This window comes from Somniosus microcephalus, chromosome 11, assembly GCF_052327205.1.
Source record: "Somniosus microcephalus isolate GS21.2 chromosome 11, FLI_Smic_1.0, whole genome shotgun sequence".
Taxonomy (NCBI): domain Eukaryota; kingdom Metazoa; phylum Chordata; class Chondrichthyes; order Squaliformes; family Somniosidae; genus Somniosus; species Somniosus microcephalus.
This window is the reverse complement of record NC_140997.1, coordinates 127,079,732-127,093,814: the sequence shown is the minus strand read 5'-3', so window position 1 is coordinate 127,093,814 and position 14,083 is coordinate 127,079,732. Positions and strand designations below refer to the sequence as shown.

The following is a 14,083-nucleotide window of genomic DNA, read 5'->3' as shown; positions in this document are numbered from 1 at the left end:
TACAGTGTGAGTTGTATTTGGAACATCACCTCAATACAGTGTGTATTGTAACTGGAACATTCCTCATTAGTGTGAATTGTAGCTGGAACATCCTCGTTACAGTATGAATTGTAACTGGAACATCACCTCGTTACACTGTGAATTGTAACTGGAACAACCTTGTTACAGTGTGAATTGTAACTGTAACATTCCTCGTTACAGTGTGAATTGTAACTGGAACATCATCGTTAATGTGTGAATTGTAACTGTAACATTCCTCGTTACAGTGTGAATTGTAACTGTAACAACACCTCGTTACAGTGTGAATTGTAATTGGAACATCCTCGTTACTGTGTGAATTGTAACTGGAACATTCCTCATTACAGTGTGAATTGTAACTGGAACATCCTCTTAACAGTGTGAATTGTAACTGTAACATTCCTCGTTACAGTGTGAATTGTAACTGGAACATCCGCGTGACAGTGTGAGTTGTAACTGGAACAACACCTCGTTACAGTGTGAATTGTAACTGGAACATGCCTCGTTACAGTGTGAATTGTAACAAGAATATTCCTCGTTACAGTGTGAATTGTAACGGGAACATTCCTTGTTACAGTGTGAATTATAACTGGAACATTCCTCGTTACAGTGTAAATTGTAACGGGAACATTCCTCGTTACCGTGTGACATGTCCCTGGAACATCCTCATTACTGTGTGAATTGTAACTATAACATTCCTCGTTACAGTGTGAATTGTAACAGGAACATTCCTTGTTACAGTGTTAATTGTAACTAGAACATTCCTCATTACAGTGTGAATTGTAACAGGCACAGCACCTTGTTACAGTGTGAATTGTACCTGGATAATTCCTAGTTACAGTGTGAATTGTAACTGGAACATCCTCGTTACAGTGTGAAATGTAACTGGAACATTCCTCATTCCAGTGTGAATTGTAACAGGAACATCACCCCATTACAGTGAATTAAGACTAGAACATTCCTCGTCACAGTGTGAATTATAACTGGAACATCACCTCATTCCACTGTGAATTGTAATTGGAACATCACCTCATTACAGTGTGAATTGTAACTGGAATATCACATCATTACAGTGTGAATTGTAACTGGGACATCCTCGTTACAGTGTGAATTGTAACTGTAACATTCCTCGTTACACTGTGAATTGTAACTGGAACATCATCGTTACTGTGTGAACTGTAACTGTAACATTCCTCGTTACAGTGTGAATTGTAACTGTAACAACACCTCGTTACAGTGTGAATTGTAACTGAAACATCCTCGTTACTGTGTGAATTGTAACTGGAACATTCCTCATTACAGTGTGAATTGTAACTGTAACATTCCTCGTTACAGTGTGAATTGTAACTGGAACATCCTCGTTACAGTTTGAATTGTATCTGGAACATCACCTCGTTACACTGTGAATTGTAACTGGAACATTCCTCGTTACAGTGTGAATTGTAAAAGAATATTCCTCCTTACAGTGTGAATTGTAACTGGAACATTCCTCGTTAGAGTGTGAATTATAACTGGAACATCAGCTCGTTACAGTGGGAATTGTAACTGGAACATTCCTCGTTGCAGTGTGAATTTTAACGGGAACATTCCTCGTTAAATTGTGAATTGCAACTGGAGCATCCTCGTTGCAGTGTGAATTATAACTGGAACATTCCTCATTACAGTGTGAATTGTAACTGGAACAACACCTCATTGCAGTGTGAATTGTAGCTGGAACATTCCTCGTTACAGTGTGAATTGTAACTGGAACATTCCTCGTTACCGTGTGAATTTTCCCTGGAACATCACCTCGTTACTGTGTCAATTGTAACTGGAACATCCTCGTTACAGTGTGAATTGTAACTGTAACATTCCTCGTTACAGTGTGAATTGTAATGGGAACATCACCTCGTTACATTGTGAATTATAACTGGAACATCAGCTCGTAACAGTGGGAATTGTAACTGTAACATTCCTCGTTACAGTGTGAATTGTAACTGGAACATCATCGTTACTGTGTGAATTGTAACTGTAACATTCCTCATTACAGTGTGAATTGTAACTGTAACAACACCTCGTTACAGTGTGAATTGTAACTGGAACATCCTCGTTACTGTGTGAATTGTAACTGGAACCTTCCTCAGTACAGTGTGAATTGTAACTGGAACATTCTCGTTACTGTGTGAATTGTAACTGTAACATTCCTCTTTACAGTGTGAATTGTAACTGGAACATCCTCGTTACAGTGTGAATTGTAACTGGAACAACGCCTCGTTATAGTGTGAATTGTAACTGGAACATTCCTCGTTACAGTGTGAATTGTAACTGGAACATCAGCTCGTTACAGTGGGAATTCTAACTGGAACATTCCTTGTTACAGTGTGAATTCTAACGGGAACATTCCTCGTTACCGTGTGAATTGTCCCTGGAACATCCTCGTTACTGTGTGAATTGTAACTGTCACATTCCTCGTTATAGTGTGAATTGTAACTGGAACATCCTCATTAGAGTGTGAATTGTAACTGGAACATTCCTCGTTACATTCTGAATTGTAACTGGAACATCCTCGTTACAGTGTGAATTGTAACTGGAACATTCCTCGTTACAGTGTTAATTGTAACTAGAACATTCCTCGTTACAGTGTGAATTGTATCTGGAACAGCACCTTGTTACAGTGTGAATTGTAACTGGATAATTCCTAGTTACAGTGTGAATTGTAACTGGAACATCCTCGTTACAGTGTGAAATGTAACTGGAACATTCCTCGTTACAGTGTGAATTGTAACAAGAACATCACCTCGTTACAGTGAATTAAAAGTAGAACATTCCTCGTTACAGTGTAAATTGTACCTGGAACATCAGCTCGTTACAGTGTGAATTGTGACTAGAATATTCCTCGTCACAGTGTGAATCATAACTGGAACATCACCTCATTACAGTGTGAATTGTAATTGGAACATCACCGCATTACAGTGTGAATTGTAATTGGAACATTCCTCATTACAGTGTGAATTGTAGCTGGAACATCCTCGTTACAGTGTGAATTGTAACTGGAACATCACCTCGTTACAGTGTGAATTGTAACTGGAACATCCTCGTTACAGTGTGAATTGTAACTGTAACATTCCTCGTTACAGTGTGAATTGTAACTGGAACATCATCGTTACTGTGTGAATTGTAACTAACATTCATCGTTACAGCGTGAATTGTAACTGTAACATTCCTCATTACATTGTGAATTGTAACTGTAACATCCTCGTTACTGTGTGAATTGTAACTGTAACATTCCTCGTTACATTGTGAATTGTAACTGGAACATCCTCGTTACAGTGTGAATTGTAACTGGAACAACACCTCGTTACAGTGTGAATTGTAACTGGAACATTTCTCGGTACACTGTGAATTGTAACAAGAATATTCCTCGTTACAGTGTGAATTGAAACTATAACATTCCTCGTTACAGTGTGAATTGTAACTGGAACATCCTCGTTACAGTGTGAATTGTTGCTGGAACATTCCTCGTTACAGTGTTAATTGTAACTAGAACATTCCTCATTACAGTGTGAATTGTAACTGGAACATCACCTCGTTATGGTGTGAATTGTAACTGGAACATCCTCGTTACAGTGTGAATTGTAACTACAACATTCCTCATTACAGTGTGAATTGTAACTGTAACATCCTCCTTACAGTGTGAATTGTAACTGTAACATTCCTCGTTACAGTGTGAATTGTAACTGGAACATCCTCGTTACACTGTGAATTGTAACTGGAACAACCTCGTTACAGTGTGAATTGTAACTGTAACATTCCTCGTTACAGTGTGAATTGTAACTGGAACATCATCGTTAATGTGTGAATTGTAACTGTAACATTCCTCGTTACAGTGTGAATTGTAACTGTAACAACACCTCGTTACAGTGTGAATTGTAACTGGAACATCCTCGTCACTGTGTGAATTGTAACTGGAACATTCCTCATTACATTGTGAATTGTAACTGGAACATCCTCGTTACAGTGTGAATTGTAACTGTAACATTCCTCGTTACAGTGTGAATTGTAAGTGGAACATCCGCGTTACAGTGTGAGTTGTAACTGGAACAACACCTCGTTACAGTGTGAATTGTAACTGGAACATTCCTCGTTACAGTGTGAATTGTAACAAGAATATTCCTCGTTACACTGTGAATTGTAACTGGAACATTCCTCGTTACAGTGTGAATTATAACTGGAACATTCCTCGTTACAGTGTGAATTGTAACGGGAACATTCCTCGTTACCGTGTGAATTGTCCCTGGAACATCCTCGTTACTGTGTGAATTGTAACTATAACATTCCTCGTTACAGTGTGAATTGTAACAGGAACATTCCTCATTAGAGTGTTAATTGTAACTAGAACATTCCTCATTATAGTGTGAATTGTAACAGGCACAGCACCTTGTTACAGTGTGAATTGTACCTGGATAATTCCTAGTTACAGTGTGAATTGTAACTGCAACATCCTCGTTACAGTGTGAAATGTAACTGGAACATTCCTCATACCAGTGTGAATTGTAACAGGAACATCACCTCGTTACAGTGAATTAAGACTAGAACAATCCTCGTCACAGTGTGAATTATAACTGGAACATCACGTCATTACACTGTGAATTGTAATTGGAACATCACCTCATTACAGTGTGAATTGTAACTGGAATATCACCTCGTTACAGTGTGAATTGTAACTGTAACATTCCTCGTTACAGTGTGAACTGTAACTGGAACATCATCGTTACTGTGTGAACTGTAACTGTAACATTCCTCGTTACAGTGTGAATTGTAACTGTAACAACACCTCGTTACAGTGTGAATTGTAACTGGAACATCCTCGTTACTGTGTGAATTGTAACTGGAACATTCCTCATTACAGTGTGAATTGTAACTGTAAAATTCCTCGTTACATTGTGAATTGTAACTGGAACATTCTCGTTACAGTGTGAATTGTAACTGGAACAACACCTCGTTACAGTGCGAATTGTAACTGGAACATTCCTCATTACAGTGTGAATTGTAAAAGAATATTCCTCGTTACAGTGTGAATTGTAACTGGAACATTCCTCGTTACAGTGTGAATTATAACTGGAACATCAGCTCGTTACAGTGGGAATTGTAACTGGAACATTCCTCGTTGCAGTGTGAATTTTAACGGGAACATTCCTCGTTAAATTGTGAATTGCAACTGGAGCATCCTCGTTGCAGTGTGAATTATAACTGGAACATTCCTCGTTACAGTGTGGATTGCAACTGGAACAACACCTCGTTGCAGTGTGAATTGTAGCTGGAACATTCCTCGTTACAGTGTGAATTGTAACTGGAACATTGCTCGTTACCGTGTGAATTTTCCCTGGAACATCACCTCGTTACTGTGTCAATTGTAACTGGAACATCCTCGTTACAGTGTGAATTGTAACTGTAACATTCCTCGTTACAGTGTGAATTGTAACGGGAACAGCACCTCGTTACAGTGTGAATTATAACTGGAACATCAGCTCGTTACAGTGGGAATTGTAACTGGAACATCCTCATTACGGCGTGAATTATAACTGGAACATCACCTCGTTACAGTGTGAATTGTAACTGGAACATTCCTCGTTACAGTGTGAATTGTAACTGGAACATTCCTCATTACAGTGTGAATTGTCCCTGGAACATCACCTCGTTACGGTGTGAATTTTAACTGGAACATCCTCGTTACAGTGGGAATTGTAACTGGAACTTTCCTCGTTACATTCTGCATTGTAACTGGAACATCCTCGTTACAGTGTTAATTGTAACTGGAACATTCCTCGTTACAGTGTTAATTGTACCTAGAACATTCCTCGTTACAGTGTGAATTGTAACTGGAACATTCCTCGTTACAGTGTTAATTGTACCTAGAACATTCCTCGTTACAGTGTGAATTGTAACTGGAATAGCACCTTGTTACAGTGTGAATTGTAACTGGATAATTCCTACTTACAGTGTGAATTGTAACTGGAACATCCTTGTTACCTTGTGAAATCTAACTGGAACTTTGCTCGTTACAGTGTGAATTGTAATAAGAACATCACCTCGTTACAGTGAATTAAAACTAGAACATTCCTCGTTACAGTGTGAATTGTAACTGGAACATCAGCTCGTTACAGTGTGAATTGTGACTAGAACATTCCTCATCACAGTGTGAATTATAACTGGAACACCACCTCCTTACAGTGTGAATTGTAATTGGAACATCACCTCATTACAGTGTGTATTGTAACTGGATCATTCCTCATTACAGTGTGAATTGTATCTGGAACATCCTCGTTACAGTGTGAATTGTAACTGGAACATCACCTCGTTACAGTGTGAATTGTAACTGGAACATCCTCGTTACAGTGTGAATTGTAACTGTAACATTCCTCGTTACAGTGTGAATTGTAACTGGAACATCATCGTTACTGTGTGAATTGTAACTGTAACATTCCTCGTTACAGTGTGAATTGTAACTGTAACAACACCTCGTTACAGTGTGAATTGTAACTGGAACATCCTCGTTGCTGTGTGAATTGTAACTGGAACATTCCTCATTACAGTGTGAATTGTAACTGGAACATTCTCGTTACCGTGTGAATTGTAACTGTAACATTCCTCGTTACAGTGTGAATTGTAACTGGAACATCCTCGTTACGGTGTGAATTGTAACAAGAATATTCCTCATTACCGTGTGAATTGTAACTGGAACATTCCTTGTTACTGTGTGAATTATAACTGGAACATCAGCTCATTACAGTGTGAATTGTAACTGGAACATTCCTCATTACAGTGTGAATTGTAACAAGAATATTCCTCATTACCGTGTGAATTGTCCCTGGAACATCCTCGTTACTGTGTGAATTTTAACTATAACATTCCTCGTTACAGTGTGAATTGTAGCTGGAACATCCTCATTACAGTGTGAATTGTAACTGGAACATTCCTCGTTACAGTGTTAATTGTAACTGGAACATCCTCGTTACAGTGTGAATTGTAACTGGAACATTCCTCGTTACCGTGTTAATTGTAATTGGAACATCACCTCATTACAGTGTGTATTGTAACTGGAACATTCCTCATTACAGTGTGAATTGTAGCTGGAACATCCTCGTTACAGTGTGAATTGTAACTGGAACATCATCGTTACTGTGTGAATTGTAACTGTAACATTCCTCGTTACACTGTGAATTGTAACTGTAGCAACACCTCGTTACAGTGTGAATTGTAACTGGAACATCCTCGTTACTGTGTGAATTGTAACTGGAACATTCCTCAGTACAGTGTGAATTGTAACTGGAACATTCTCGTTACTGTGTGAATTGTATCTGTAACATTCCTCGTTACAGTGTGAATTGTAACTGGAACATCCTCGATGCAGTGTGACTTGTAACTGGAACAACGCCTCGTTACAGTGTGAATTGTAACTGGAACATTCCTCGTTACAGTGTGAATTGTAACTGGAACATCAGCTCGTTACAGTGGGAATTGTAACTGGAACATTCCTTGTTACAGTGTGAATTCTAACGGGAACATTCCTCGTTACCGTGTGAATTGTCCCTGGAACATCCTCGTTTCTGTGTGAATTTTAACTATAACATTCCTCGTTATAGTGTGAATTGTAACTGGAACATCCTCATTACAGTGTGAATTGTAACTGGAACATTCCTCGTTACAGTGTTAATTGTAACTAGAACATTCCTCATTTCAGTGTGAATTGTAACTGGAACATCACCTCGTTACAGTGGGAATTGTAACTGGAACATTCCTCGTTACAGTGTTAATTGTAACTGGAACATCCTCGTTACAGTGTGAATTGTAACTGGAACATTCCTCGTTACAGTGTTAATTGTAACTAGAACATTCCTCGTTACAGTGTGAATGGTTACTGGAACAGCGCCTTGTTACAGTGTGAATTGTAACTGGATAATTCCTAGTTACAGTGTGAATTGTAACTGGAACATCCTCGTTACAGTGTGAAATGTAACTGGAACATTCCTCGTTACAGTGTGAATTGTAACAAGAACATCACCTCGTTACAGTGAATTAAAAGTCGAACATTCCTCATTACAGTGTGAATTGTAACTGGAACATCAGCTCGTTACAGTGTGAATTGTGACTAGAATATTCCTCGTCACGGTGTGAATCATAACTGGAACATCACCTCATTACAGTGTGAATTGTAATTGGAACATCACCGCATTACAGTGTGAATTGTAATTGGAACATTCCTCATTACAGTGTGAATTGTAACTGGAACATCCTCGTTACAGTGTGAATTGTAACTGTAACATTCCTCGTTACAGTGTGAATTGTAACTGGAACATCATCGTTACTGTGTGAATTGTAACTGGAACATTCCTCGTTACATTGTGAATTCTAACTGGAACATCCTCGTTACAGTGTGAATTGTAACTGGAACAACACCTCGTTACAGTGTGAATTGTAACTGGAACATTTCTCGTTACAGTGTGAATTGTAACAAGAACATTCCTCGTTACAGTGTGAATTGTAACTGGAACATCCTCGTTACAGTGTGAATTGTTGCTGGAACATTCCTCGTTACAGTGTTAATTGTAACTAGAACATTCCTCATTACAGTGTGAATTGTAACTGGAACATCACCTCGTTATGGTGTGAATTGTAACTGGAACATCCTCGTTACAGTGTGAATTGTAACTGGAACATCCTCATTACAGCGTGAATTGTAACTGTAACATTCCTTGTTACAGTGTGAATTGTAACTGGAACATCATCGTTACTGTGTGAATTGTAACTGTAACATTCCTCGTTACAGTGTGAATTGTAACTGGAACATCCTCGTTACAGTGTGAATTGTAACTGGAACATTCCTTGTTACTTTGTGAATTGTAACTGGAACATCCTCGTTACTGTGTGAATTGTAACTGTAACATTCCTCGTTACAGTGTGAATTATAACTGGAACATCAGCTCGTTACAGTGGGAATTGTAACTGTAACATTCCTCATTACAGTGTGAATTGTAACGGGAACATCACCTCGTTACAGTGTGAATTGTAACTGGAACATCCTCGTTACGGTGTGAATTATAACTGGAACATCACTTCGTTACAGTGTGAATTGTAACTGGAACATTCCTCGTTACAGTGTGAATTGTAACTGGAACATTCCTCGTTACAGTGTGAATTGTCCCTGGAACATCACCTCATTACAGTGTGAATTTTAACTGGAACATCCTCGTTAGTGTTAATTGTAATTAGAACATTCCTAGTTACAGTGTGAATTGTAACCTGAACATTGTTTGTTCCAGTGTGAATTGTAACTGGAGCATCCTCGTTGCAGTGTGAATTATAACTGGAACATTCCTCGTTACAGTGTGAATTGTAACTGGAACAACACCTCGTTGCAGTGTGAATTGTAACTGGAATATTCCATGTTACAGTGTGAATTCTAACTGGAACATTCCTCGTTACTTTTTGAATTGTAACTGGAACACCACCTCGTTACAGTGTGCAATGTCACGGGAACATCACCTTGTTACAGTGTGAATTGTAACTGGAACATCCTCGTTACAGTGTGAATTGTAACTGTAACATCACCTCGTTAATGTGTGAATTGTAACTCGAACATCCTCATTACAGTGTAACATTTAGCTGGACCATCACCTCATTGCATACCCATCAAATAAGACTTGAGACACCTGGCTGGAATATAACCTTGGCACAATATGACATAAAGCTGCATCATTATTCATGCATAGTGACATGTGAAGAGAGTATCAGTCTGTTACAGGTGACTTACGGTCTTCTGCCATCCCACTACACCCTTTAACATGACATCAAAAGTGCAAGTGCCATGGAGCCAGAGCAACTGCCTGTTATGCTGTGTGAGCAGTAATCAGCTCACTGCAGCCTGACATGTAATCAAAGCATTCTTTTGTGTCTACGACGCTGTCAATTAAATTGAGCACTTTAACTTCCAGATGTCTCAGTTTCATTATCTGTGTAAGCTACTCACCTCATTCAACAATTCAAAATATTGCCGACATAGGTTGATATAGCAGTAAAAGCAGCCAAGAGCAATGGTCTAAAATATCTTTTTTGTTATTGTGCCCGTGTTCACCTGTTCAAATAAAAATTCCCCAATTTTCTCCTCTCCTCTCTGAAAGCAGCTGTCTACAAACACAAGACTTATGCTGGTTACAGGCGTACAGGCGCTGGCTGTCGTCTGGTAGCTCATTCTAATGCTTAGTCTTCATGTGTTGATCCAGGCGCTGAGTATCAACAGGTTAGAACTATCAGGAAAGACTGAACAGGCTGGGGCACTTTTCTCTAGAAAGGAGAAGGCTGATAGAGGTCTTTAAGATAATGAAAGGGTTTGATAGGGTAGACATGGTTAAAATGGCGGCCACCTGCCGCCTCACTTCCACCCTCCTCCAGTGCGGAACATGGCGGCCGCCATTTTGGGCAGGTCGGCAGCGCTGCTATTGCCTGCATCGCTTTGCATATTTAAATGATCTAGGTCGTGACGTCAATCGGCATGCAATGCCTGAATTGACATACGATCTGGGATTTTGGACATTGCACTCTTAATAACGCCCTCTCCAAACCGCGTACGGAAGAACGTGCGCAGCAGTACAATGGAGCCGCTGCCAGCGCTTCTTAAAGGGGCACACACAACTTTCAGGTAAGTTTAGATTTTTGCTTTTGGACTGGTTTCTTTACATTTTATTGGAGTAGTGGCTTGTTGCAATACATTTTAAAAGTTGTTGAGGTGTGCAGAGAGTTCAGGGAGTGCCTGTGGGCGTTAGCAAGGCTTCGGCTCTTAAAGGAAGGGCTTTGAGAACACCACTTGCTCCCAGTCCTGGGGGCTTTAGTTGCAGTCCCCTTTGGTCTGCAGCATCACATGGTGATGGAACAAAGGTAGCAAAGGGGACAAGCTGCTCGTAGAGGGAGGAGGAGGAAGAAGAGGAGGAAGCAGAAGAGGAGGAAGCAGAAGAGGAAAAAGCAGAAGAGGGGCAAGTGGAAGGAAGGATGCAACCCAGACAGCCTCTTTCTGGCCAGGATATCCAGGATCGAATCATCTGCCTGCGGTAACCCTGAACACAAGCCCAATTCCCCTTTAAACATTTGTCCTACACCTTACCTTCCCTCTGTTACAATGTCCTCTTGGCCACAACGCTGAAATAAAAGCCAGCACAAATCAAACTTACCAATCCAATTTTATCCATATATTCATTCACTCTTACATCAAAAAATCAACTAATCACCCTTGTGCATTCCCTTCTTGAGTGTCTTGAGTGTGCCTTTGCCTATCCTAGAGCTGTTACGCAGTGCTACTCAGTGATTGCAGCATGGCTGGTGGAAGGCTGCTGATGTTCAGTGGGAGACACTGCAGATGGCCTTGCAGGACCTCGAGGAGCTGGTGGCTGGGAGTGTGAAATCGAGTGATGTTGTTTCTTCTTCTTCACGCTCCTCTCCCTCTTCTTGGTCAACCACTGGCTGTGCAGGCTGGATTTCTTGGGTGCCTGAAATGAGGAAGGCACAAGGATAGGGTTGTGGTGAGGGGGTGGGGTGGGGAGCAAGAGGTGCATGCTTACACCATGTGCAGCTCGTAAGGGGAAGTAGGATGTGAGAAGCAGGATAACGTATGAGGATAACGGCATCTTGTATCCGTTCTGCCCCGTCGCTGGCCAAGGAATCAGCCATGCCCCTGCCAAGAATGGCCTGATCCGTCTCCCCCAAGGGGCTGAGGTGAGGCTAGGAATGGGAGATGTGCCTCATGTTTGGTACAGATTGTTGGTAGGTGAGTGATGGGATGGGGTGGGGGCGTGCATGGAGCAGTGTGTGAGGCTAGTGGTACAGTTGGTAGGAGATGGCTTTTGAAGATGCATTCACTGACCTTGACCACTGGTCATGCAACTTTTTTGGGCACTGGAGCCAGGTCCTGGGGGCGACACTGCTGGCAGTGACCACCTCGACGATCTGGTCCCACATCCTTCTTTCTGGAGGGCCTTCTGGCCCCCTGTGGGTAGAGGACCTCTCTTCCAGTCTTGACCCCTGCACAAAGGCCTCGCGTGCTGCGTCTGAGACCCTGGGTGCCCTTTCCCTGACCTGTTGAGCCATTTGTGTTAGTACTGAAGCACTTTTAGCATTTTTGATCAGCAGAAGGCAGCTCACCTTTAAGAGGTGCAGACTGCTGAGTGCTGAAGCAATTTTATTTATTTTTTATCTGCAGAAAGCTGCTGTGCTTTAAGAGCTACAGACTACCTTTAAGAGGAGCAGGCTAGCTTTAAGTAAAGCTAGCCACGCTCCAGCAACACGAACTTCGACCTCCTGCTGAGCGCACGGTCTGTCAGCAGCGTGTTCAGCGCTGTGCTGTGTGCTACGATCATGGTAATTAGCAGGCAGCACCAAGTTGACATGCTGCCTGCGCTTTTTGAATGGGCGCAGGCACATCTTGCATCGCAGTGCCTGCGTCCATTTTCCAGCAGTTTCGAATTTTCCGGCCACTGTCTGTTATTTACCTGTGATGTCTGTACGTGCATCGTCTACCTCTTCCTCTTTCTGTTTCTTGTCAGCCTCCTTTAGTTCAGGGACATAGAAGTCACCCTGCCGTGCTAGAGGGCACATGTAGTAGATCAGGTCTCCACGATAGATCTCCAGACACGGGTGGGCACACAGCTTCCGTTCCTAAAGACAACAAAAAGTAAGAGTTGAGAAAAATAGAATCACACTAAACTAACTTCAGGGCCAAAGTCTGTATGGGTAGCTGCACACTATGGCTGACAGGAGCTGAGACATTAGTGAGTGTTCGGTTAAAGTCACAGTACATAAGATAGCACATTGAGACAATGATCCATCTACTAAAGGAACATGCTGGGCTGAGCTCTGAAAGACACCGTTACAATGAAGATATTCCGGAAACGCCAATCCCACAGGAACACTCACACTAAGCTTTGACTGTGCTGCTGATCAGGATACTGAAGAATAGGTAAAGGACTGTTGCAAGACACTGTATCACACTGTGTATAGAAGAATGCACTCATTGAGTCTGATGCTATATTTCCATTCAAATACAGCTTGAAAGAAGACAAAAATAAACAGAAGTTTTCAGATCAGTTTATTCCTGGCATTGATGTAGCCCTCCCTTCCTCCCAATTACAGGGGTACATGTCCTTTAAATACATCAACAACATACTGCAGCCAATCTGCCAGGAACTGTAAGCAGGAGACAAACCCAGGATGGGAAACTTCAGACTAAGATAAACCTGGGATTGCATGCACTGGGAATGTTATACTGAGATAAACCTGGGATTGCATGCACTGGGAATGTTATACTGAGATAAACCTGGGATTGCATGCACTGGGAATGTTATACTGAGATAAACCTGGGATTGCATGCACTGGGAATGTTATACTGAGATAAACCTGGGATTGCATGCACTGGGAATGTTACACTGAGATAAACCTGGGATTGCATGCACTGGGAATGTTATACTGAGATAAACCTGGGATTGCATGCACTGGGAATGTTATACTGAGATAAACCTGGGATTGCATGCACTGGGAATGTTATACTGAGATAAACCTGGGATTGCATGCACTGGGAATGTTACACTGAGATAAACCTGGGATTGCATGCACTGGGAATGTTATACTGAGATAAACCTGGGATTGCATGCACTGGGAATGTTATACTGAGATAAACCTGGGATTGCATGCACTGGGAATGTTATACTGAGATAAACCTGGGATTGCATGCACTGGGAATGTTATACGGAGATAAACCTGGGATTTCATATACAGGAACCCTCAGACTGGGTGGAACAGCAACACCGTGCTTCTATATTGCACCTTTAATGTAAAAGTCATTTGAAGGCAATTCACAGGTAGCTGCAAGGGCAACCGAGCCAGAAAGACAGAGCTTGGTCGAAGAGACGGGGCTTGAGGAGGATTTTAAAGGAAGAGCGAACAGCTGGAGGAGAGCAGGGTGCGTTTCACCATCTAAATGGTGAGCCTTGCGGTAGTATTAACGCCTCTGAGTCAATTAGTCATGGGTTCAAGCCCCACCCCA

The 14,083-nt window shown here is 41.4% G+C and overlaps 1 protein-coding gene across 1 annotated transcript in view; it reads right to left on the bottom strand.

Moving 5' to 3' along the window:
• LOC147110875 (testis-expressed protein 264-like) overlaps positions 1-14,083 on the bottom strand; it is a 1,120,589-nt gene that overhangs the window by 435,950 nt on the left and 670,556 nt on the right. Inside the window, exon 3 of the mRNA XM_086001246.1 lies at positions 12,534-12,699. Within this exon, the coding sequence (XP_085857372.1) occupies positions 12,534-12,699 (166 nt within the window). The remainder of the gene's footprint in view (positions 1-12,533; positions 12,700-14,083) is intronic.